A 24678-nucleotide genomic window follows, 5' to 3' on the forward strand; every position below is an offset into this window, starting at 1 on the left:
TGCCCCATAAGGCTGCTTGGTACGATAGAAGTTGTTGATGGTATCTCTTATATTTGCATCCTCTAGCCGGTGGGGAGACGAATTTCAGGTGTGTTCTTCTCTCATGTCTGTTGGTTGGGAATGAGAAGAGGTCTGTTATGTATTTAGGGGCTAGACCGTGTAATACCTTGAAGCAGAGACATCCCAGCTTGAACTTCGTTCGTGCCTCCATTGGCAGCCAGTGCAGGAGTCGGTAGGAAGGGGTTATGTGATCAGACTTCTTCAGCCCGAAAATCAGCCTGACTGCTGCGTTTTGTATTAGTTGTAGTCTCTGCATTTGCTTCTGGGAGATTGCCAGATGGGTAATGTTGCAATAATCAAGGTGGTTTAGTATTAGGGATTGTACTAGAATTCTGAAAGCTGAAGCGTTGAAGTATGCTCTAATGGACCTAAGTTTCCAGAGAGTGAAAAACCCTTTTTTGATTAGGGAGTCTACATGGTCTTTCATTGTTAGACCTTGGTCTAGTATTACCCCCAGAACCTTCATCGTTGGTTGAATGGGGTAGTTAAGATTATTAATGCGTACTGATTTTGTCGTATTATGTGCGTGTGGCGAGGCTATAAAGAATTTAGTTTTGTCTGAATTGAGCTTCAGTTTGAATTCTGTGGTCCATTGTTCCATCAGGTTTAGCGCTTCTGTTGTTATGGGGGTGATTTCGGAGGGAGACGCATTAAACGGGATAATGATTGTGAAGTCATCTGCATAACTGAATACTTTGATACCTCGCTGGGCCAGCTGCATGTCTAGTGAAGATATATAGACGTTGAAGAGTAGTGGGGATAGTGGGGATCCCTGTGGAACGCCTGATGGGTTTCTCCATATTTTAGAGAGGTTGCAGTTGAAGCGTACTTGATAGGTGCGGGTCGTAAGGAATCCTCGGAACCAGTCAAGTACCTCACCTCCGATGCCAATTGCGTCTAGACATTGTAGTAATTTTTCGTGATCCACCAAGTCAAAGGCCGAGCTCATGTCGAATTGCATGATTAAGGCGTTATGGCCTTTGCTGAATAAGTTGCGTAAGTATTCTAGGGTCGCTGCAATCACCGTTTCAGTACTAAATAGAGGTCTGAAGCCAGACTGAGTTTCATGTAGTAGTGAGAATTGATCAAGGTAGTCCATCAGTTGGGTGTGTACTAAGCCTTCCATTATTTTTACGAAAAATGGAATGGATGCTACCGGATGGAATGCTACCGGATGCTACCGGATGCTGTAGTCGTACAGCATGTGCAACCGAAAGTTTTACAACAGAGCCTAGATGGAACTTGGACGTTGTGACTTAGACCATGTAAAACATGGTCTAAGTCACAGAAACCCACCTAAAGTCACCAGATAAACATTGAAAATACATAAAACAGACCCCCACACACTACCCCAGTGATCAACGACCCCTCCAATAAAAATTTTATTAACAACTTTAAAATTCAGCCTCCAGACCATCATCACCTGGCCGCCTGGCATAGGAAAGCCTAGTCGTCCAGCACAGAGGCAGCTTAAGTCATCTTGGGGGGTGGGTTAGGGACCCATAGAGAGGAGGACCCATGCCCAAAAGCCCCTGTAAGCACTGCATTGATACTTAAACATGTGCACTGCCCTATACACCCCTAAAATCCTTTTTTACTGGTATATAAGTGGCTCCTGCAGCCATAGGGACTATTGGGGTGGTAGATAAGTGGGTCTAGGGGATTCTGGAGGTGGTTTTCGGGGCTCACCGTAACGTATAAGGGAGTTGTAAGGAGGAGAAGACATGGCACCTTTTTTGTGAAGTTCACAGCAGTGCCCTGTAAGGTACCCCACTATTTAGGTGGCATGTCTGGGTGTGCAGTCCATCACTTTGCAGACCCCTCCCACGTCCAATAGGGCTTGTTCTAGGCGTTTTGGACTTGGACGGAAATGTGGTATAAAGATGGACGATTTAGCAGCTTGGACGATCAGATCGGCAGGACGTATAATTAGACGATTTTCGAAAGGAAAAAAAAAGTTGGACGTATCTTTCGAAAATGTGTCTTAAGCTGTTATTTATTTTGGACGACTTGTGAGATGGACGTAAACGGACTTAGATGTCCCTTTCGATTATGCCCCTCTATACGTTCCCCCGTGAATTTGCGGTTCGTGAATCGCAGACTCGCTCATTCGCGGTCTGCTCCAATCGTTTCTTCCTGTAGTAAAGTCGGGCTACACCAATCAGGAGCTGCGTGTCAAAGCAGCTCCTGATTGGTATAGCCTTTTGACAGGTGAAAAACTGCATTAACGTTTTTTTTTTTTAAATTCGTGGGGTTCCTTCAACAGAATCCCCGCAAATTTGGGGCGAGTACTGTACTTGTATTGCAAGAACTTGCTCATTTAGAGCAGTCACTACACTCCCGCAGCATCAGAGAGAGAAGAACCATCGGCTCAGTTGTGATGATGTGGCATGTGATGCGTGTACACTGTATGTACTTGTATCGCAAGACTTTGCTTGTTTATCAAGTTAAAATTTAATAAAATGTTTTGCTTGTCTTGCAAAACACTTGCAAACCAAGTTACTTGCAATCCAAGTTTTACTGTATCTTGTTTTCATAATTTCAATGTATTGGTCTATTTGTCTTTGCCAATTGATTTTATCATTTTCTGTTTAATAATATACTCTGTGTGTGTATGTGTGTCTATATATATATATCCTATATAATAAAAGGCTAACTCGCGCATGCGCACTCCTATTTGCGTGCTTCCATGATCAGTAGTTCCGTGGCCGCATGAGTGCGCATGCGCGAATCCCCAGCACTTCCCTACAGTCGCCGGAAGGACTGGACTGTACGAGTCCCCAGCACAAGCGTGTGGCCGACCCAGGATCGTGGGAGGATGCTGCTGCACACTACTGGAGGGGGAGGGACATACCGGTTCTGCACATACCGGCACAAACCTCCCTCCAGCGTTGGCAGCCGCAGCACGCTAAACAGGCTGCTTCGGGCTTTCTCCTGCATTTGAGTCCCTCTGCCGCGTCACTGATGACGTCATCAATGACGCGACAGAGGGACTCAACGGCAGAAGAAAGCCGCGAAGCAGCCTGTTTAGCGTGCTGCGGCTGCCAACGCTGGAGGGAGGTTTGATATTAAAGTCATCTCGCTGGGAGAGAAGCGTCTGCCTCGGGTGCTTCAGGCAACAGCAGCGTTTACAATTCGCTGCTGTTGCTGGCTTCAGGCCTTCCTCTCTGGCCGGTTCTGCCTACTTCCTGTTTTCATGAAGACAAGACCGGCCAGAGAGAAAGACCTGAAGCCAGCAACAGCAATGAATTGTAAATGCTGCTGCTGACCAATGAAGTAGTTAAATGAGGAAAGGGAGCAGAGGGGGAGAGAATGGCTTGGAGGGAAGGAGTAAGGTATGCCAGACCAAGGGAAAAGGAAGGAGGAGATGGAGAGAGGCCATATGTAACAGAGAGAGAGAGAGGGCGGACACTGGATGGAAAGAGAAGAGAGGGGCATAACAGAGGGTGAAGAGTAGATGGAAGGGGTAGAGAGAGGGAGACACACCGAATGGAAGTGTGGAGGACAGGGGGAGCAGATGTTGGAAGGAAGTGGGGAGGAGAAAGAAAAAAGGCCACATGCAGGATTGAGGGAAGAGGATAGAGTTAGAAATAAAGATAGACAGACAGGGGGCCAGGGAAAGACACAGACAAAGAATGACAGCGTCCAAGGAGAGAGAGACAAATTAAAAATAACAAAATAGACAGACAGACATCTACTCTAGCACCCGTTAATATAACGGGCTAAAACACTAGTATATATATATTTTGCTTGATGTGATTTTATTAGTTTATATTGTGTTTCATATTATTTTAACTACATGCCGAAACACTGTCAGTGTTGAATGTTTGAATCCTTGCAGTGCTACTATCAATAAAGTGAACTTTACACCCGTGGCTGAATTATTGACCCCTTTGTTGTGCCTTTCTTTCCAATATGTACATATCGAGATCCTTGTCTGTCCCTGTAGACTTCATGATGAAGACCAATGACCATTTGAATAACGGCCTTCTAAACTGACTCTGAATTGCTGTTATCCCTTTGAAAGTGTGGTCTCCAGAATTGTACACAGTACTCTGAGGTCTCAGCAGAGACATACCGAGGCACTATCGCTTCCTTTTTCCTGCTGGTCATTCCTTTCCCTATGCACCTAAGCATCCTTCTGGCTTTTGCTGTCACCTTTGCTACCTGATTGGCCACTTTTAAGATCATCTGATATGATCACCCTGAAGTCCTGCTCCCCATTCATGCACAAAAGTACTTTACCCCCTACATTACATGACATTAGTGATTTCTATTATATTGTACCACTCCCTTCAGTCTTCGTAGCCCAAATGCATGGTCCAGCATTTTTAATCATCAGATCTTCACTGTCAATTCTACGACTCTTGAAGCTTTTAGAGAAGTGGTCTCAAACTCGTGGCCCGCAAGGTACTATTTTGAGGCCCTCAGTATGTTTATCATAATCACAAAAGTAAAATAAAACCGTTTCTTGATCATATGTGTCTTTAGCTATAAATTACAATATTATTATTAAGACTTGGCCAAAAGGAAAGATTTATAAAATATAAAGCGTTTTACCTCATGCAAAATTGTCATTTCTTTAATAAGACATTAACTATTTTTTTTCTGAGGCCCTTCAAGTACCTCCAAATCCAAAATGTGGCCCTGCAAAGGGTTGGAGTTGGAGACCACTGTTTTAGATCCTCCTTCATGCTATCTGTACCATCAAGTGGGCCTGCCCTATTGCAGATTTTAGAATAATCCGCAAAGAGGCAATCCTTTAACAGTCCATCTGCTCACAGAAATGTGGAAAAGAGTAAGATGAAGGACTGATCCCTACTCGGCAGAAGTAGGGCAGCCAGTATTTGACTTGATTGAAAGTCTTAGAAATATCAGCAGCTTCCAGGTACTTCAGGTAAAACCTAAAGGGAACCCCCCCCCATGACTTTTTATCCATCGTGGCTTCATAAACCAGAGATGTGCTGTAACAGTGAAAACCTTCCTCTTCATATCTTCTCTCCCCTATAGTCCGCAATTACTTAAGAGTTATATAGTGCAGTGACAGTGCACTTACATGCCTTGGTTTCTTTATTACCTGACTGGAGGCAAAAATCCATAAAATCTATAGCTAGACATTCACATTTTCATTACAGCTCTCTGTTATACAGAGCACAGTGCACAGCCAGAGAGGACATTTGTTCATCAGAACCTTTTAGATTTCAATTATTTGTTTGATTTTGTTCTCTCGTTCTGGTCTGTGCTTATTTCTATTTGCATTTATCTAAACAATGAAGCAAGATATTGATTTGATAAATCACACATTTGGAAAGACATAAGAGGGCTTTTATCACCCATGACATAAGTGGCTTTGCTTATGCAGTGTCTGACTAGCAAAAGCAGTGGTAAAAAAGGTCCCTGGATGAGAATACTTTGCCTTGGGTTTGAGTTTGGAACAACAGGAGATGAACTCAGCTGGATTGCCTGACTCCATAACATGCTACACACCATTACGTAAGAACAGAAGAATTGAAAATATCAGTTTGCTAATCTATGCAACAGTTTCTACTTGATTTTGCAGAAATATCTAATCTAATACACAACTTATTAATCACACTATACCCAAAAGGCTCAAGGCGATTTACATTCAAAGAGGCCGTAAAATCTATGGGAAAATACAAAAGCAATCAAGAATTAAAATATTATCATAATATGAATATTAAAACAAATCTTATAAAAAAGGTTTTCAAATTTTTGCAAAACCTTAAGTAATTGATATCCTTCCTAATGTAAAGAGGTAGATTATTCCAAATTGTAATGGCAGCGTAAGCAAAAGAGGAGTCGAGCTGTCGTTTATACCAGTGGTTCCCAACCCTGTCCTGGAGGAACACCAGGCCAATTGGGTTTTCAGGCTAGCCCTAATGAATATGCATGAAGCAAATTTGCATGCCTATCACTTCCATCATATGCAAATCTCTCTCATGCATATTCATTAGGGCTAGCCTGAAAACCCGATTGGCCTGGTGTTCCTCCAGGACAGGGTTGGGAATCACTGGTTTATACCATATTCCTCTAATCCAGGGGTGTTAAAGTCCCTCCTCGAGGGCCGCAATCCAGTTGGGTTTTCAGGATTTCCCCAATGAATATGCATTGAAAGCAGTGCATGCAAATAGATCTCATGCATATTCATTGGGGAAATCCTGAAAACCCAACTGGATTACGGAGTTCGATGAGGGACTTTGACACCCCTGCTCTAATCTGTGGAAAATGTAGTAATAAAGTACCACATAATCTAGTGGAAGAATAAGGCAAATGAGAAAAAAGCAAAATCAGATTATCTGAAGAGAGACTCTGCAAGCTGATTTAAACTGAATTTGCCTCTCAACCGACAACTTATACGCCAATGCAACACTTTCATATCTTTTTAGATCAAAAATCAATTTAACCGTAGTATTCTGGAACAAATGCAATTTTTTAAAATCAGTTTTGATGTTAAGTTCAAATATAAATAATTACAGTAATCAAGTTGAGGTAACACTAACTGCAAATGAAATTCAAAAAAGCATGACTTCACTAGCCTAAGTTTCTTCATAATATATAAAAATCTTCCTTCATAAGTTAGAAATTTGATTTTCAAATGTAGTGTTCAAAGTATCTGCTTCTGCCATTCGTGGAAGTTTATGGACTTTCCTCACAAGGAGTTTCCTATTTGGGCCAGAAGTAGAAACAGATGTTTAATATTTGGAAGGATATATGAAAACACTTTCACTGTAAATGATGCAAAATAGCAAGTGGGACACACTCAGAACAGCACAGGCTTTACGGCAATTTGAAAAAGAAGGAAAAAGCCTCAGACAAGGGCCCTCCCAACTCCACAAATGTGGTTTTAAAGGTGGTTGAGCGGTCACCTCATTGGCATAAAACCTTCATTAAGTTTGAAGAAAGCTCTGTGCTGTGCTTGTAGAAGACGCAAAATGATAGGAGAAAAATCTTTTCAACTTATCTTCAGCTGATCGGTACACCAATGGTGGCCAGCGTTTCACAAGTCTGCTGCCTCAGGGTGTAACAGGTCCGATCAGACTTTTAAATGGAATGCTAAACGCGTCTCCTGCATCCGAAGATAACTTGGTAATATTTGGAAGGAAACATAGCCCAGCCTTGCCCCTTCTCTTCTGGAGAGAACACCTCCAAATTCTCACATTCTAAAATTTTGTAATCTGAGCAGGTATAGGACTATTCACAACTACTTATGATGCTAAATAAATCAGGGGGAAAAAGGATGGTACCTAGTATGATTCTATAAAATGCCTAGAATCGTGCTTAGTACCCATACGCATGGCTAAAATTTAGGCCTGGGGTGTCCAACCTTTTGGCTTCCCTGGGCCGCATTGGCCAAAGAAAATAATAATAATAACAGTTTCTATACCGCAGGACCATGAAATTCTATGCAGTTTACAAAGATTAAAAGAGGTACAAATAGATTGAACTTAACAGGTGAAAGATAGTGGCTAACAGCTCAAGGGATCAGTTATTGAGGAGAAAGAGTTGTACGGGTCAACTGTCTAGGTGTTTCAGGAACAGATATGTTTTTAGGCGTTTCCGGAATTCTCCATAAGTAGTAGGCGTAAGCAATTGTTCTAGATCTTTACCCCATAATGCTGCCTGATGTGAGAGAAGGTGTTGATGGTGTCTTTTGAGTTTACATCCTCTTAACTGGAGGGGAAACAAAGATCGAATGTGAACTTCTCTTATGTCTGTTGGCTGAGAAGGAGAAAAGGTCAGTTATGTATTTAGGGGCTAGTCCATATAGTACTTTAAAGCAGAAACTTTACGCGTGCCTCCATCGGTAGCCAATGCAGCTGTCGGTAGTAAGGTGTCACATGATCAAACTTCTTCAGCCCGAAAATCAGTTTGACCGCTGCATTTTGCACTAATTGTAATCATCGATATTCTTTTGGGAAATTGCTAAATAGGCAAACGCTGCAGCAAGACAGAGGAGGGAACCAGCAAGACGGTAAACACCCTCGACCGGAGCCGCACAAACATACTTCACGGGGCCACAGGTTGGACACCCCTGATTTAGGCCAATGAAAAGCAGGCCTAGATACCTGCACCTAAGCTGTACACAGATTCTGTCTGTTCTTTAATAGCGTGCCTAACGTTTTTGTGAATGACCACGTCCTTCCCAAGCCCTTCTCCTTTTTGAGATTTGCACACGAGAATTTCTGTGCATCACTTTATAGAATACGTTTAGAAAGTTGAAACATAGAAACATAGAACATGACGGCAGAAAAGGGCCACGGCCCATCTAGTCTGCCCACACTAATGGCCCACCCCCTAACTACCTCCATGAAGAGATCCCACATGCCAATCCCATGCCAATTAGTGCCAGTTATTATGTGCTAATTGCCGATTATCAGCGTGGATTAGCTTGCTAAGCAATTAAGTCACACCACAGATTGGCAGTGAGCAACTTTGGTTGCACTACACAAACTCCATAATAGCTACGGCATGAACATTTCCATGGTTATGAGTTGTTTTCACCAAAACATGTTATGCTCGCTTGCCTGTTTCATTGCCACACCCGTCCTGCAAGCAGCACCATATACACATAAACAATGAAAATGATCCGGTAGCTCTTTTGCCTACTTTTATTGATGTACGCTAGCATACTTTTATGATTGCTGGCCATGGTGCTAAAAAAAATACATATACAGTAAAACTTTGCTTTGCGAGCATAATTTGTTCCGAAACCATGCTTGTAATCCAAAACATTCGTATATCAAATAGTGGAAACTCAGACAATTCGTTCCACAACCCAAAAACTTTAATACAAAATACTGTAAGTACTTGTATTGCAAAACCTCGCTCGTTTAGAACAGTCACTACACTCCCGCAGCGTCAGCGAGAGAGGAACCATCAGCTCAATTGTGATGGTGTGATGTGTGTATACTATATGCACATGTATTGCAAGACATTGCTTGTTTGTTTTAATGTAGTCAGTGCCACTACACATACAGTTAGCAGCACTGAATATATGTGTAATGCACTCACCACGGCCATTATCCATATACAAGTGATATTCAGCTAGTATATGAAAAGCTTAGCCAGTTTACTTTGCTAAGTTCCCAGATGCTTTAGCATTGTGATGGATTGGTTAGAGCAGTGGTATCAAACTCAAACCCTTTACAGGGCCACATTTTGGATTTGTAGGTACTTGGAGGGCCGCAGAAAAAAATAGATAATGTCTTATTAAAGAAATGACAATTTTACATGAGGTAAAACTCTTTATAGTTTATAAATCTTCCCCCCCCCCGAAGGCCTGCATGTTCCCCCCTTCTTTGTAGCATCCTCCAGCATCCCCCCTGGCCTCCTGGTCTTAGTTTCAGCTAATTACCACAGCCTGCAGAGAGGATCGCTGGTGCTGTATTGTTCCTTGCAGGCTGCCATCGGCCTCCACAGCACGTTCCCTCTGCCGCAGTCCCGACCTTCCTCTGACACCAGGGGCAGGATCGCGGCAGAGGGAACGTGCTGCTGAGAACAACAGCAGCCTGCAAGGATCGTTACAACGCTGGCAATCCTCTCTGCAGGCTGCGGTAATTATCTGAAGGTAAGAGTGTGAGGCTAGGGGGAAAGCCAGAGGATGCTCCGAAAAGCGGGCAGCACTAGTACAGACAGCACTAGTACAGACCGTGGGCTGCAAAAGAGTATCTGGTGGGCTGTATGTGGCCCCCGGGCCGCAAGTTTGAGACCACTGGATTAGATTGATTTTCAGCCATATATGGAAGCCTGACCCCTTGTGGTAGTACCATGAGTCTTTCTCTAAGAGTTGTGGGCATTGTTTTGAACCGATCAGGGACAGGAGCTACTGGGGATCACTTCTGCTGTGAGACCCCTGGACCACCATTGATTACTAGAGTATGGTAGGTAGCCCTGGGGATCAATAAGGGGTGGGGGTGGGAGTTACTGTTCCCTTTAAGTCATACGGGAGTCTTCGAGCTGCATTGCTGTCAGTGTTTTCAATCTCTAGGGAAAGGCAGGTTCCCTGGAGTCCTGCAGGGGTTGCCTGTTTTTCACTATTGTAAATGTTGCAGTCAAACAACTCCTCACCACTGGCAGGGCTGAGGTAGAAGACTGTCACACAGCTTAGAGGGACTCAGAGTGGGAGTTAACATTTTCTAATCGGATGTGGTTTTGGGCGGTGGGGGGGTTTCTTTGGGAGGAGAGGGATCTCCTAGTCTGCATTTCATTTTTACCCTAATGAGAGCCTCTGGTGGGGGTAGAATGATGCAATTTATGACACTGATCACCAAAATGCCAGATTCCTGCCTAAGCGTTGTTCTATAAGAATGCATATAGCTTTAGCTTCAGCGTTTGAACTGGAGGATATAAGTGTTGTATATCTTATATAATGCATATTTTGAAGGTACATAAGAATAGTCTTACTGGGTCAGACCAATGGTCCATCAAGCCTAGTAGCCCATTCTCACGGTGGCCAATCCAGTACCTGGCCAAAACCCAAGGAGTAGCAAGATTCCATGCTACTGATCCAGGGCAAGCAGTGGCTTCTCCCATGTCTTTCTCAATAACAGACTATGGACTTTTCCTCCAGGAACTTGTCCAAACCTTTCTTAAAGCCAGCTACGCTATCCGCTCTTACCACATCCTTTGGCAATGCGTTCCAGAGTATTAGGTGGACTCACACTTAATGCTGATATCTTATGGAAAGTTCTAAAGTATGCGTGTGTCTGTCTATGGCTTTGAGGTGATGCAGTTACACCATATCTGACTGGTCTAACTGGTTGCACCTAAACACCACATGGATATATTATCTGTTTTGCTAATATTCTCTAAAGAAAAGTAGGCTCTTACTTTCCTTTATAGGATCCTACAAGGTAACTTCTGGGCACCTGTCCACAGGTGTCTGATTATACATTTGATTTATTTATTTTATTTTTAAAATTTCTCTACCATCCAATTCCTAGGCGGTTTACAAAACAGTACAAAAGAGGGAAAAATCATCAAAAGCTACATTACACAGTCAGTCCTCGATTAGACCCTATAAGAAAACGTTAACAAACAATTATGATTTATGGCACATTTTCTTGACTGCCCTACCATCGAATTCCATAAGTTCACTCCGACAAACAAAAGGTCATTGCACTAGCTACATATGTCGGATTAACATTCGCCTTGAGCAGAGTAAAATTTTCAGAATGTAACAATCTTTTGGGCTGGTAAATGGTCAACTGTTTTGTCCAAATAACTATGTGGACAGGTTCCCCCCTCCCAGCTCTTAATACTATCTCAGAGGAGATCAAAGAAATCTAACACAAAAGTGTAGTTAATATTCAAGGCCTTGAGAAGCGTTTCTGCATCCTCTAATGAATGGGACATCAGAAAGGCTCCTCTAATTACAAGTGACTGGCCATTTTATGGGGACAATGACATCATCAATTAATTCATTATTAAACATACGTAGTTGGTACATCTTCCAATTAATCCATTTACCAATTCAGCAATATATATATATTTTTCATTTATTTCTTTATTGAATTTTGACATAATTCACAAGATATCCTTACTTAAGAAAAACAGGACCCCCCCCCCCAAAGGCATTCAATTAAACTTTCTTAGATCACCATCAGGACATAAAGGAGATCCAGGAAATAGTGAAGAGAAAGTAAAATCAATAATAATAACAGAGATTCCCGTTACACAGTAGATGTTCATTTACCATTCAACACTAGCAGTATCCAACTTCTTCATATCAAGAAATACTCGCAAGTGTTGAAGCACAAAGAAAACATATTTCACTCCAAGGTACTTTACTAAGCAAGTTTCATTCATTTTAATATACCGACCATCAACGTGCACCTGGCCGGTTTACAATGCTAGAAATGAAAGGTTAAAATACATTTTTGTAGGGAGGGAGAATTTGAACATTAACTAGACAAATTACAAATACGAACATGAGCTTGAGGGGAAAAGGGGAAGGGAAAGTTAATAACTACATCATTAAAAACAAATTAATTAAAGGGAAGAGTGGGGGTGGGGGATGGGGTATAAAACACCAGGAATGGGTGCAAATAAGCATTTGCATGGGTAGGCTAATAGGAAAGTTGCACCGAATGTCATAGCCTCAGATCTCATTGCCAGGAATATTTTTTGCCGCTCTTGTGTCTGCCTCGCAACATCTGGGTAGATGGAGACTCTTTTGCCCAGAAATAGCAATTGGGAGTTTCGAAAGTATAATCGTAGAAAAGAATTTGCGTCTTGCTCAAAGACGAAGGAAATTAATAAAGGAGCTCGCTCTGTGGCATCTGAGACAGAAGCAACCCCTATTTCCTTTTGGGGAAGTATATAGTATATACGATTAATTGGTGGAATTAAGTCAGAAGAAGAGTTCAAAATTTCAACAAGATATTTTTTAAGCATTTATATAGGGGACATTCCCAATGATCTTGGAAAGTTGAGTATACGCATATTGAGTTGTCTGTTATAATTTTCCAGTTGCTCTTTCTTCCTACTTAGAATAGTTTTGTCTGTAACCATTTCTGGGGGTAGAGAGATGGGAAAACACAACTGATATTGAGGAGCACTTGTAGCATAGCGGTGCTGAAGTTGGGGATGGTGGAAGGGGAGAGGAGGAGGAGCAGAAGATGATCACTGCAGCAAACTAATAGATGGCTGGATGGATTTTTATGGGGTGCTGTGGAGATGAATTAAAAGAAGGCCCTGCTTGGATGAAACAAAAACTGTATGTGCTGCAAATTGTTACTAAATATACAGGATAATTTTGCTTCTTCTTTTTTCTTATATATATCCAGTGAGCCCAAATCAGAATGCCAGGCTGTGTAAGCCGCCGTGCTCCTTGCGAATGACATGCTCCAATTGTACCAGTAACGGCATGGAGTGCATGTGGTGTAGCAGCACCAAGCGATGTGTGGACTCCAACGCCTACATCATCTCCTTCCCCTACGGACAGTGCCTGGAGTGGCAAACTTCCATCTGCCCTTGTAAGTACTGGTGCGAAATGAGTGCAGCCCTTCGACTGGAGCATCATTCACTTCCTCCTTCCTTGTTAATAAATGCGGGAAAAATAACCCAGAGATCATTTGCATAGCGACCAGAAAGTGCAGTTTTCCCTGTTCAGTGAATCCCCTAAAGGCTGGTGTTTTTGCAAATAGAGCCCGGCTGCAGCAGCGATTGCTCAATTAAGCTAGGAATGATAATCCTCTGCAAAGAGGAAAAAAAAAGGCTCAGATGCCAGTGGGATGTTAAAATGGGCCCAAAATTAAGGGCTCCTTTTACAAAGGTGCTTTAGGGCCTTAACGCACAGAATAGTGCACGCTAAATTGCCACGTGCGCTAGACTTTAACGCCAGCATTCAGCTGGCGTTATTCTAGAAGCGTACGCGGTAATTTTGTGCGTGCGCTAAAAACGCTAGCGCACCTTAGTAAAAGGAGCCCTAAGTATCATCCAGACATGATAATCGCTGCACTGTATATCAGGGAAAAAAAACCTCTTCAGCCTTTTGATACAATAAAGAGACTTTTAACTCTGTGCTTTAATAGCATCCAGATAATGTATGCATAATAATTTTTTTTATTTAACTTGGTAAAGGATAATCAGAGATCATGTAGTGCAGTTCAAGATAAAAGATTGTACGCCTATTCCAAACATAACTGAGTTCCCCCCATCAAGCATTGTGTCAGGGAGACATATAACGATATCCAGTATAATCCTAAAAAAATAAGCCTTGACAGCTCAGCAACACAATAAATGCCAGTTCAAGATGAAAACAGAATTCAGCAGGCAGTATTCGCGTCAGTGCCACTAGAGGGCACTCAAAAAAATTGAAGGGAGACAGATTCAGAACAAATGCTAGGAAGTTCTTCTTCACTCAGAGGGTGGTGGACACCTGGCATGCGCTTCCGGAGGAGGTGGTAGAGCAGAATACGATTTTGGGATTCAAAATGGGATTGGACGTGTATAACTAGAGGGATACTATACAAGGCAAAATGTTTTAAGTAAAAGATCACTTACAGGTCATTGACCTGGGGGGCCGCCGTGGGAGCGGACTGCCGGGCACGATGGACCTATGGTCTGACTCGGGAGAGGCGATGCTTATGTTCTTATGTTCTTAAGTTCAGGTGCTGTTCAGCATTCTCATTCAATCGGTTTGGCAGTTCGTGTGAAACAGTGAACCATGGCCAAAGTCTTAATGGGCTTTTGTGTTGGCTTATTGTTTGGGTGAAATGTTTGTACTAACCACTTATTAGTCTTAGGTTGTCGCAGTTTAGAAATTTCCCAGTTCCTTCTCCAGTTCATTGAGTGCACGGTGCCATTCCCTCAAGAACCGAGACTCGAGCCCCTGATCTCTAGATTGTGCCTCTAGCTACAGAAGCATTTTAAGAGCTGCTTCTAGCTGAATATGATCAGAAATAATGCATGTGCCACTGTGGAGGTAGTTCTTAAAGTGGGTGCCTCCGTTTAGGCAGTGAGAATCTATTCTATAAATGGCACCTAGTCACACAATCCATTATATAATGCTAGCATAAGGCGATTTTGGTAGTTGTTTAAATGGACAGGGATGCATCCAAGCCTTTAATGGAAGAAGGAACCAACTTGCTGGAAAAGACAGATAAGGATAGATAGTGGGTGATCCCCAGGGCTCTGTTTCTGTTATAATATAGTGCTACGCGTACTACAGAGAGTGAGAGAGGGCAGACCCGCAGAAGGGGGAGGGGAGATGTTAGTGGACCACAATTCAGGGGAGGGGGAAGAGAAAAAGACATGGATGCTGGACCTACAGGGTCCAGCATCAATGGTAGTGCTATAGAAATAATAAATTGTTGTTGTTGAGATAGATGTGGGACCCATAAGGTGTGGGGAAGAAAGTGACCCAGACCAGAAAGAAGGGTGGGAAGGGAGGAATAGATGTGAGTAAAATAGGTGATGGGGTGGGGTTAGGGGACAGAGATGCTGGACCTACAAGTGGGGGTAGGAGGAATGGTAGAGAGAAAAACTCAGACCATAAAGGGGTGGTGGAAAGGGAGGAAGAGATTCTTGACGATGGAAAGAGGGTCACAAGAGAGGTGGGGGAATGGGAGAAAGAGGAAGAATGTGACCCAGACCAGAAAGGGGGTGGAAAGAGAGGAAGAGATATTCTTAGCCAGTGATGAGAGAGAGAGAGATGCTACACCATGGGGGCCAGGGAGGGGATTCAGGGTGTGAGTGGAAGAGAGGTGGGATTTAGAGTGAGACAAAACTGCAGTTGGAATCAGTGAAGGAACAGAGGAGGCTTGAACATGAGAAAGACAAAGGTGGGAAGGAATTTCAGGCCTTAGGATAGTGGAATTCTATGCAAAATACTACAAATAAACTTTGCAGAATTTTGGAATATTGTGTGCAGAATTTTCAATTTTTTTTGCTCAGAATTTCATCAGGAGTAAAGGTTCCATACTCACTAATAGAATCTTGAATTACAATTTTTACATGACTTTCTATATGAAATCACTTATACAAAAAATATCCTCTTTTGAATATATACCATTGGAGCATCTTAAATCTTATATCTTGCAATGGACAGATAGGCATGGTTTCAAATTTCAAGATGCCATTGTTCAAAACTAACTTTCCAACATTCCATATATAGGAGATGATCTCTTTGAAGACCATATAGAATAGGCAACACAGAAGATCAAAACACATATTGACTGCATGACAATCTTGTCATCTTTCAAGTTGATGCAGTCACAAACCTCGAGGAGATATACCAATATTTCTAAACGCTCAACCTTCTACTTCCACCCGCTCAACAAATCATAGGTGTCCTAGACAACAAAAGCAGCAGAAAACTCAGACTCAGCTTCAATCCAAACAAGAGGAGTCTTCTTGACTTGAGAGCATAGCCAGAATATCTCTATCTCATTCTACCCACTAGATGTTGTCTCTACCACTTTTATTATAGATAGGCCCTCATAACAACAGATCATTGGGGTTTCCAAGTGGTGAGTCAGGGCTATGACCTTCGTTTACAGCAAAAACCTCTAAATCATCTCTCTTCAACTCCCTCTAGAAGACCCTCCTTAACCAAGAGCTCTCAGCCCTCCTCCAGCTCAATGTCATAGAGCAAATTCCCCTACAGGAGAGGGACCGAAAGTTCTACTCCAAATATTTCCTGATACTGAAAAAGACTGGAGGTCTCTGTCCAATTCTGGACCTCTGTGCTCTCAACAAATACTTAAGGAGAAGTTTTGCATGGTCTCCCTGGGACCATGCTACCACTGTTAAAACAGAGCAACTGACTCTGCTCTCTATATCTCAAGAAAGTGTACACCCATATTTCCATCTTACCTGTCCACAGGAAATATCTTTCCTTTCGAGTGGGTACATGTCACTTCCAGTACAAGTTAACAGCTCTGACGCTCAAAGAATTCCTCTGAGCTTTGGAGCTGTTACTGTTGCGGCCGGCTCTAAAAATGCATTACGGTTTTGTAAAAGGGGTGTGTGTGTGAAATTTAGGAAACTACTGAAAACTTTCAGAAAATTTTCAAGGAATTTTAGTAAATTTAATATTTTGTATATTTAAATGTGTTTCTTATGATCACCTGTATCTTACTAGAAATTGCTTGCTATATTTATTGTGATCTGCACCAAGCTATTTTAGTTTTTACTGAATATAAGCTTTAATTGTAATTGTAAAAATGAATCTAGATTGACATGCCAGCTGAAAGTTCATTGAAACTTCAGCTGTAACTGTAGAAATCTGAAAAAAAAGGATAAAAGGTTCATTTGGGGGGGGTGGGGGCTGGTCCAGAGGAGGTGGTGGTGGGTATGAACATAGCAGCATTCATGAAGGCATTGGAAGAAAGTACAAGGGAACTGTAGCCATGGGTTCAGTTGAGATTGAGTAAGGACTATGGTAGAAAGAGGAACTAGGGCAGGCATGGGCAATTCCGGTCATCGAGGACCGGAATCCAATTGGGTTTTCAGGATGTCCCCAATGAATATGCACTGAAGGCAGTGCATGCAAATAGATCTCATGCATATTCATTGGGGAAATCCTAAACTAAACTGAACCTTAAGTTTGCATACCGCATCATCTCCATAAAGATAGAGCTCGACATGGTTTACAGGTAATTCAATAAATGAGGGAAGGACATAACAAGAAATTAGAGGTTATGAAGAGGATAGCTAGCTTTACATTTTAAATAGATAGCTTTACGTTTTGGAGAAAAGCCAGGTTTTCAGATGCTTTCGGAATAGTTGGAATAAACCTAGGTTCTGCAGCGGGGCAGGGAGGTTATTCTAAAGCTCAGTGAATTTGAAGAAAAGGGATTTCCCTAATTCACCTGCATACATGATGCCTTTTAATGAGGGGAAAGATCGTTTGAGTATGTGGGCGGATCTGGTAGTGTCAGGTCTCGAAGAATTCCAGGATAGTGGGATTAGGGGAGGAAGAATGCCATGTAGGATCTTGAAAATTAGGCAGGTACATTTAAAGTGAATCCTAGAAATCACCGGAAGCCAGTGAAGTTTTGACAGAAGCGGGGAAATGTGATCGAATTTGCTGAAAATCCTCAAAAAACCCGATTGGATTCCAGCCCTCGAGGACCGGAGTTGCCCATGTCTGAACTAGGGCAATTGATGCTCATGAAAGATCTTCATTGAATATCAGTTTCTGTGTTTCTACAGACTTCTTTCTGAAAGTAATCACAGAGTGATAAAAATAGGAAAAAACCAACAAATCTTAAATATGATTTTTGTGGTCTTCTATTTATTTCTTCTCTGCCCTGAACTATTAATGCTGCCTGTATTCAGTTTTCAGTGTGAATCAGTGCTTTATTAAGAAATGTTATTTGGTTCCCTCCACCATCTGTGGTTGGCCATGTACACAAAATTAGTTTCCATGTAACATCGGATCGAAGGCTCTTTCCTGTCAAGTTACACATATTGAGGGGCAAAATCAAAAAAACGTCTAAGTCCCCTTTTGGCCTAAGTCCCTAAACGTTCAACCCAGAAGCAGGGAAAGTGTCCATAACAAAACAAACGTCCATGTTTTGATTATGGCCTTCCTCTGCCTAAACGCCCAATCTCCACTACGTCTAAAAGTACCCCCACAGCACGTCTACACTTTTTAGCCATAATGAAACAAAAAAACGCCTAAGCCACAAACGTCCAACAGAAGGGGGCTTTAAGGCAAAGGAGGAACCAGTCCTTCGCCTAAAAGCTGGATTCTGTAACCGGTGTCTGTCAAAAACAACACCGGTTACAGAATCCCCCCTCCCACAACGATCCAGGCAGGAGGGTGCCCAAGCCCTCCTGCCATGTCAAACCACCAACCTTCCCCCCCCCCCGACACGATCGGGGCAAGAGGGAGCCCAAGCCCTCATGCCCCGCGGCAGCCGCGACCCCCCCTCCCCGACATGATCGGGGCAAGAGGGAGCCCAAGCCCTCTTGCCCCGCGGCAGCTGCGACTCCCCCCCCGATACGATCGGGCCAGGAGGGAGCCCAAGCCCTCCTAGCCCAGGCGACCCCCCCCCCCCCCCCCCCGACTCGATCGGGCCAGGAAAGAGCCCAAGCCCTCCTGGTCCAGGCGACCCCCCTACCCCCACCCCCCACTACATTACGGGCAGGAGGGATCGCAGGCCCTCCTGTCCTCGACAACCTCCCCAACGTCCGCCCCCCCAGAACCCCCGATCGGCCCCCCCAGCCGACCCACGACCCCCCCACCCCCCTTCCCGGTACCTTTGTTAGGTTGGCCGGACAGATGGGTGCCAAACCCGTCCGTCCGGCAGGCAGCCCTCCGAAGAATGGGGCCGGATTGGCCCAGCCTAACCAAAGCCCCACCTACTGGTGGGGCCTAAGGCGCCTGGGCCAATCAGAATAGGCCCGGGAGCCTTAGGCATATTCTGATTGGGGGAAGGGGGAATTTGGATTAGAGAGTAGCACCATCAGTGGCTTCGGGAGAAGTTTTGAGTAGAGGGTAGCAGTGAAGGTGGTCTTGGGGGGAAGGGGGGTAGAATTTTTTTTGCTGGTTGCCTGACTTCCGGTTAGTAGAGAGTCTACTGTATTCTGACATTTTGCTCTGTCTTTTGCAGCTCAGAACTGTAGTGGACTTCGTACCTGTGGACTCTGTCTAGAGCAGCCTGGTTGTGGATGGTGCAATGACCCCAGTAACACGGGAAAAGGACTTTGTATTGAAGGATCTTCAAGAGGACCCATGAAGCTTATTGGAAAGGCCACAAATGAAATGTACCTTGACAGCAGTCTTTGCCCACGTGAAAAGAATTATGAGTGGGCATTTATTCACTGTCCAGGTAAAAGAGTGACAGTCTTATTGTTTTTTTGGGGTGAGAAGGAGTGGTTCACTGATTAAAAAGTGTTGGTTTTTTTAAATTAATTACCCATTTCTACATATATTGGTAAATACTTGGCATGCCAAAATAAAAAGCAATTATTATTGCTGTTATTATACAGGGTGCCCACAAAAACACTCCTTGATTTTAAATGGTTACAAAATCAAAACTTATTGGAATATGTTTATAAATAAGATGACAGCAAATACAAGTCCCAAAAAACACGGTTAGCAAGATCTTACACAAGCGCTTGCACTTTCACCCTTATAAGCTGCAATTGATGCAGAAGTTACAACTTTCAGACAGTGCAACTATGGATGATCTGCAGGAACGCATCACTGAAGCTATAAACGCGATCACACCAGATATGTTTAGGAAAATCTGGTCCGAGTTCGATTATCGCATCGATGTTTCCCGAGTAACAGGTGGGGGGCGCACATCGAGTGTATTGTCAGAAACACTCCTCAGAGCGGAGCTAAACAGTGACAAACTTCTGCTCTGGCGTGTTACTACCAGGGATATCCTCAGGTCTTTGAATTGGCCCTAGGAAACTGCCTAGGCCTGGGAGAGAAAGGTAAGTACAGGCTTCAAAATATCAAACCCAGACAGGAGTCTTCAAAAAACAAATAACAGTTTTATTCTGACCTCCACGGTCAAAAGTGTAGCACATAGGCAAATAACTGTAGCATTCCACAAAAACCAGCTTCAAAGAAAAATAAAGGTTCAAAAGAAAAAACCCCAAATAGTTTGTCTTGCCTGAGTTCATTCACTCTGGCTCAGCAATGAAACATACTTGTATTCAAAAACAAAACTTTCTCTGTGCAGCAGCTGTTTTAGAGGCATGTCAAAGATATTCACAGCATTTATATAAAGCCAAGATATCTCTCATAGCAGCAGTCAACAGATCAGCTTTGCATAGGGCTCACTAATGCAATAGCTGCCCCTTGGATGGCAGCACAGCTAAGAGAGATCCTGCGATTGCACTCCCAGCAACGGCACACACAGTGAAGTTTTTAAACTAGAAAACATTCACCCAGTTCAATGTTCTTTAGCCCAAACTTCACATAAAAGTAAGCAGGCTACTAACCCTCAGGTAAGTAAAGCTTCTCAACCAAAAATAATGTCTAACCAAAAGGCAAGCAGCAAAAACATAAAGCATTTGCTGCTAAGAAAAAATAAACCACCAGCTGCTTCTCAGCTACTCACTGGGTTAATGTCCATAAGCTCTGCCTGGCTCTCTGAGATAGGGTCATCTTCCTCAACTTCCATGCCCTCAAATACCTCTGGAAATTGGAGGTTAGAAGTGGGGAGACTTTCTTCCACTTCTTGCATTGGCCAATCTGGGACCTCAGAGTCTGCTTCCTCCTTCCAAGGCTCCTGCCCTGCTCTATGCTGCTGGAGAGTTTGAGCCTCGGGACTCTCTCCTCCCCCTCCCCCTACTGCTTGCTTCAGCCTGCCTTTAACCAGCTCAAAGCCACTCCCCTTCAGCCTGTAGAGGGGGATAGGCTTTGGTTCTACTGCAGGCTTTCCCTGTCTGTTTTGCCTTGGATTCCTAGGGCCAGCTAGCTTGTCTTTAGCTGCCCTGGCTGATGTATTGACCGGGTGTCCCTGATCCAAATCACCTCTGCTTTTATCATATGGACAAGGGAGGTCAGCCTCAAGTTGGTCACGAGCACTAATCTGGTCAGCTCTTCTGCACAGGATCCTTTTGTTAATTTTAGGTGCAAAACTAGAACGGTGCTTGGTTTGTCACAGTATGTAATCAACAGATAGGGCCTGATTCTCCAAAGTGCGTCCCGATTTTAGGCAGCTGTAGGCGTCCTACAGCTGTCTAATCAGCCAATCGGGATGCACGTTTTTTTTAAAAAAAATGCTCTCCAGGCAGGCCGCCTATATTGAAGGCGAGGCCCGCAAGACACCTAGGCCCTGATTCTGTATAGGACGCCCGGGAGAGCGTCCTATTCAGAATCGGCCTACACTAAACCCCGATTCTGTAACCAGCGTCCATGTTACAGACGCTGGTTAGAGAATCAGGTTAGATTAGAAATGGCCCGCTACACTTATTGCGGCAAGGGATCTCTTTGCCGCTATAAGTATAGCGGGCCGCGGCCCCCTGACCGATCGCTGGCAGGAGGGTGCCCAAACCCTCCTGCCAGAAGATGCCCCCCCCCCGACATTACCAACCGCCCCGCCCCCCCCCCCCGACATTACCGATCTCCCTCCCACCCCGACACTACCGATCGCTGGCAGGAGGGTGCCCAATCCCTCCTGCCCGAAGACGCACCCTCCCCCCCGGCGCTAACAGCCCCCAAACCTCCACCCCACCAAACTAACCTTTTTTTAAGGCCAGACGGTTCTTGTCCGTCCAGCCGGCAGGCCTGCCTCGTCGAAATGAGGCGGGCCCGCCCCTTCCCGGCCCATCCCGCCGAAGCCTAAGGCCTGATTGGCCCAGGCTCTAGAAGCCTGGACCAATCAGGCCTTAGGCATAGCGGGTCCGCCCATCCCCACTTAATCTAAGACCCGATTGGCCAATCAGACCTTAGACTTAGTGGGGATCGGTGGACCCGCTATGCCTAAGGCCTGATTGATCCAGGCTTCTAGAGCCTTAGGCTTTGGCGGGATGGGCCGGGAAGGGGCGGGTCCGCCTCATTTCGACGAGGCAGGCCTGCCGGCTGGACGGGCAAGAACCGTTTGGCCTTAAAAAAAGGTTAGTTTGGTGGGTGGAGGTTTGGGGGTTGTTAGCGCCGGGGGGGAGGGTGCGTCTTCGGGCAGGAGGGATTGGGCACCCTCCTGGCAGCGATCGGTAGTGTCGGGGTGGGAGGGAGATCGGTAATGTTGGGGGGGGGGCATCTTCTGGCAGGAGGGTTTGGGCACCCTCCTGCCAGCGATCGGTCAGGGCGCTGCGGCCCGCTATACTTACAGCGGCAGAGAGATCCCTTGCCGCAATAAGTATAGCAGCTACATCTACTTACAATGTAGACCAGCATTTTGCTGGCCTACATTTTAGCGTTTCTCCTCTACTAGGAAGACGCGTAGGGCTGCCTAGGTTCGCCTAAGGCCCTTAGGTGAGCTTAGGCATCTTGCGGGTCTCCCTAGGCTCCCGGAGGCGCCTTCAGGCCTGCCTGGGGAGCATTTTTTTAAAAAAACGTGCATCCCGATTGGCTGATTAGACAGCTGTAGGATGCCTACAGCTGCCTAAAATCGAGATGCACTTTGGAGAATCAGGCCCTTAGTGTATGAAATTTTATGGGTTGATGAAACTGTAGCCTCAAAGGTGATAAAATATTCCAATAAATTTTGGTTTTGTAACCATTTAAAATCAAGGAGTGTTTTTGTGGGCACCCTATATATTTACTGCACATTGTACAAACATGTGCATGGTTTACAAACTAACATAAATAAAATCACAAAAAAATTTAATATAAAGTCAAACTCAATCACAGGGGAAAAATATGTACAAATAGTGCAAAAATAATCTTCCATTTTAAAGGCTTATTCAATCTAAAAAAAATATATATATCTCCTTCTTTTGCCTTGCAAAGGAGGGATTGCATACCACATTATGGGACTATACAATGGCAAACCCCCTCTCTTACTAAGATGTGCTATGCTTTTTAGCGCGAGTTAAATATTAGTGCGCGCTAAACGCTAACGCGTGCATGTTATCCTATGGATGTGTCAGCAGTTAGCACACGCGTTGACTTAGCGTGCGCTAAAACGCTTAGCGCACCTTAGTAAAAGTCTTGGATCTCATAATAGTGTTTTCTTTTGTTGTTAGTGGGGACAAGCAATTGATTCTGTGAAAGGGACTGAGCACTTATATATCGAATCGTAAAAACAATTTAGGGGCATAGTTATCAGTGTTATTTTATCACTACCGTACTTTTTTATGCACTGGAGTTAACAGTAAAATAACACGGTAGCCCACATTGATAACATGCCCCCCCCTTAATTAAAGAAAAAAGAAATGTCTGTAGAAATCAAGATCACTACTCTATACTGTATAAACGAGCCAAGGATGGAGCAATCAAACTGTTGTGATATCACTGATGAGGTTGGTGGAATGAGGCATTATGACATCACAATCTCAGCTCTGGTCTTCACTCTAAGGCAGGGGTGTCAGAGTCCCTCCTTGAGGGCCACAATCCAGTCGGGTTTTATACCCATGAGGTCTATTAGCTTACAATGAAAGCAGTGCATGCAAATAGATCTCATGCATATTCATTGGGGAAATCCTGAAAACCCGACTGGATTGCGGCCCTCGAGGAGGGACTTTGATACCCCTGCTCTAAGGGCTATTGTTCCGACATATTATTTTACCACTAACTCCTGATATTTTAACACAGTTCCCATTTCAGTTACCAATAACTGAGTTTACCAGTAAAGTAACACATCTTATCTAAAATAAATAAATAAATACCCCCCCTTTTTTTTGTTTAAGGCAATTGAGGACCATTAGGCCTATGTTGAAGCATGCGTGCCTTAGTAAAAGGACTAGATAGTTTGAGAATTATAGTTCAATCTATATTACTGCCATATTTTGACTATTGACATTTTATTTTATATGGGACTTCTGAGAGGATATTCTCAAGAATGCAATTATTCCAAAATACATTAGCAAAGTTGATTTTTTTCTTTCAGCAAATCGCTTTGACAGAACGATGCCATTATTGCAGAAATTTCATTCCAATTAAGTTTGGCTTGAAATTCAAAAAGCAGCTTATGGATACTCTGCAGAACAATTAACACATTCCTTATATACTCCAAGCAAATGTGTTATATTTAGAAGTTTTCATAGCTTTAAATTAAAATTTCCAATTGTTAAAAATATGATTAAGAAAAAACATTTGGAGGGCACTTTCTCTTATTAGGCTGTTAAAGTATGGAATGACATTTCTCTTCATTTTAGACAGATGGATTCATATATACTGTTTTGCAAGTCTCTATTTTAACATATGTTGCCTCAAAAGAAACAAGTAGGAGGTTGCATTGCAGCAGTGCAGACTTTTTGACAGAAATCGAGCATTAACCAAAGCAGTTACAATGAGCAACCAGCTCCTGAAGAAACGGAGAACCTCTGTTGAGCACACGTTGCCCATTAGGATGTAAAGAAAAAAAAGATTAAGGACTCCTTTTATCAAGCCGTGCTAGCAGGGTTAGCCCGTCGGACATTTCATCACGCGCTAACCCCCGCAGCCGGCTAAAAAACTAACGCTTGCTCAATGCTAGCGCTGCAGGCGGTTTAACACGTGTTAAACCCCTACCGCAGCTT

The 24678-nt window shown here is 43.7% G+C and overlaps 1 protein-coding gene and 1 long non-coding RNA gene across 2 annotated transcripts in view; one reads left to right on the forward strand and one right to left on the reverse strand.

Moving 5' to 3' along the window:
* ATRNL1 (attractin like 1) overlaps positions 1 to 24678 on the forward strand; it is a 1517170-nt gene that overhangs the window by 601007 nt on the left and 891485 nt on the right. Inside the window, exons 17-18 of the mRNA XM_033941321.1 lie at positions 12870 to 13058; positions 19149 to 19367. Coding sequence (XP_033797212.1) covers positions 12870 to 13058; positions 19149 to 19367 — 408 coding nt within the window. The remainder of the gene's footprint in view (positions 1 to 12869; positions 13059 to 19148; positions 19368 to 24678) is intronic.
* LOC117359124 overlaps positions 1 to 24678 on the reverse strand; it is a 138365-nt gene that overhangs the window by 90517 nt on the left and 23170 nt on the right. The window lies entirely within an intron of this gene.

This window comes from Geotrypetes seraphini, chromosome 4 (assembly GCF_902459505.1).
Source record: "Geotrypetes seraphini chromosome 4, aGeoSer1.1, whole genome shotgun sequence".
Taxonomy (NCBI): domain Eukaryota; kingdom Metazoa; phylum Chordata; class Amphibia; order Gymnophiona; family Dermophiidae; genus Geotrypetes; species Geotrypetes seraphini.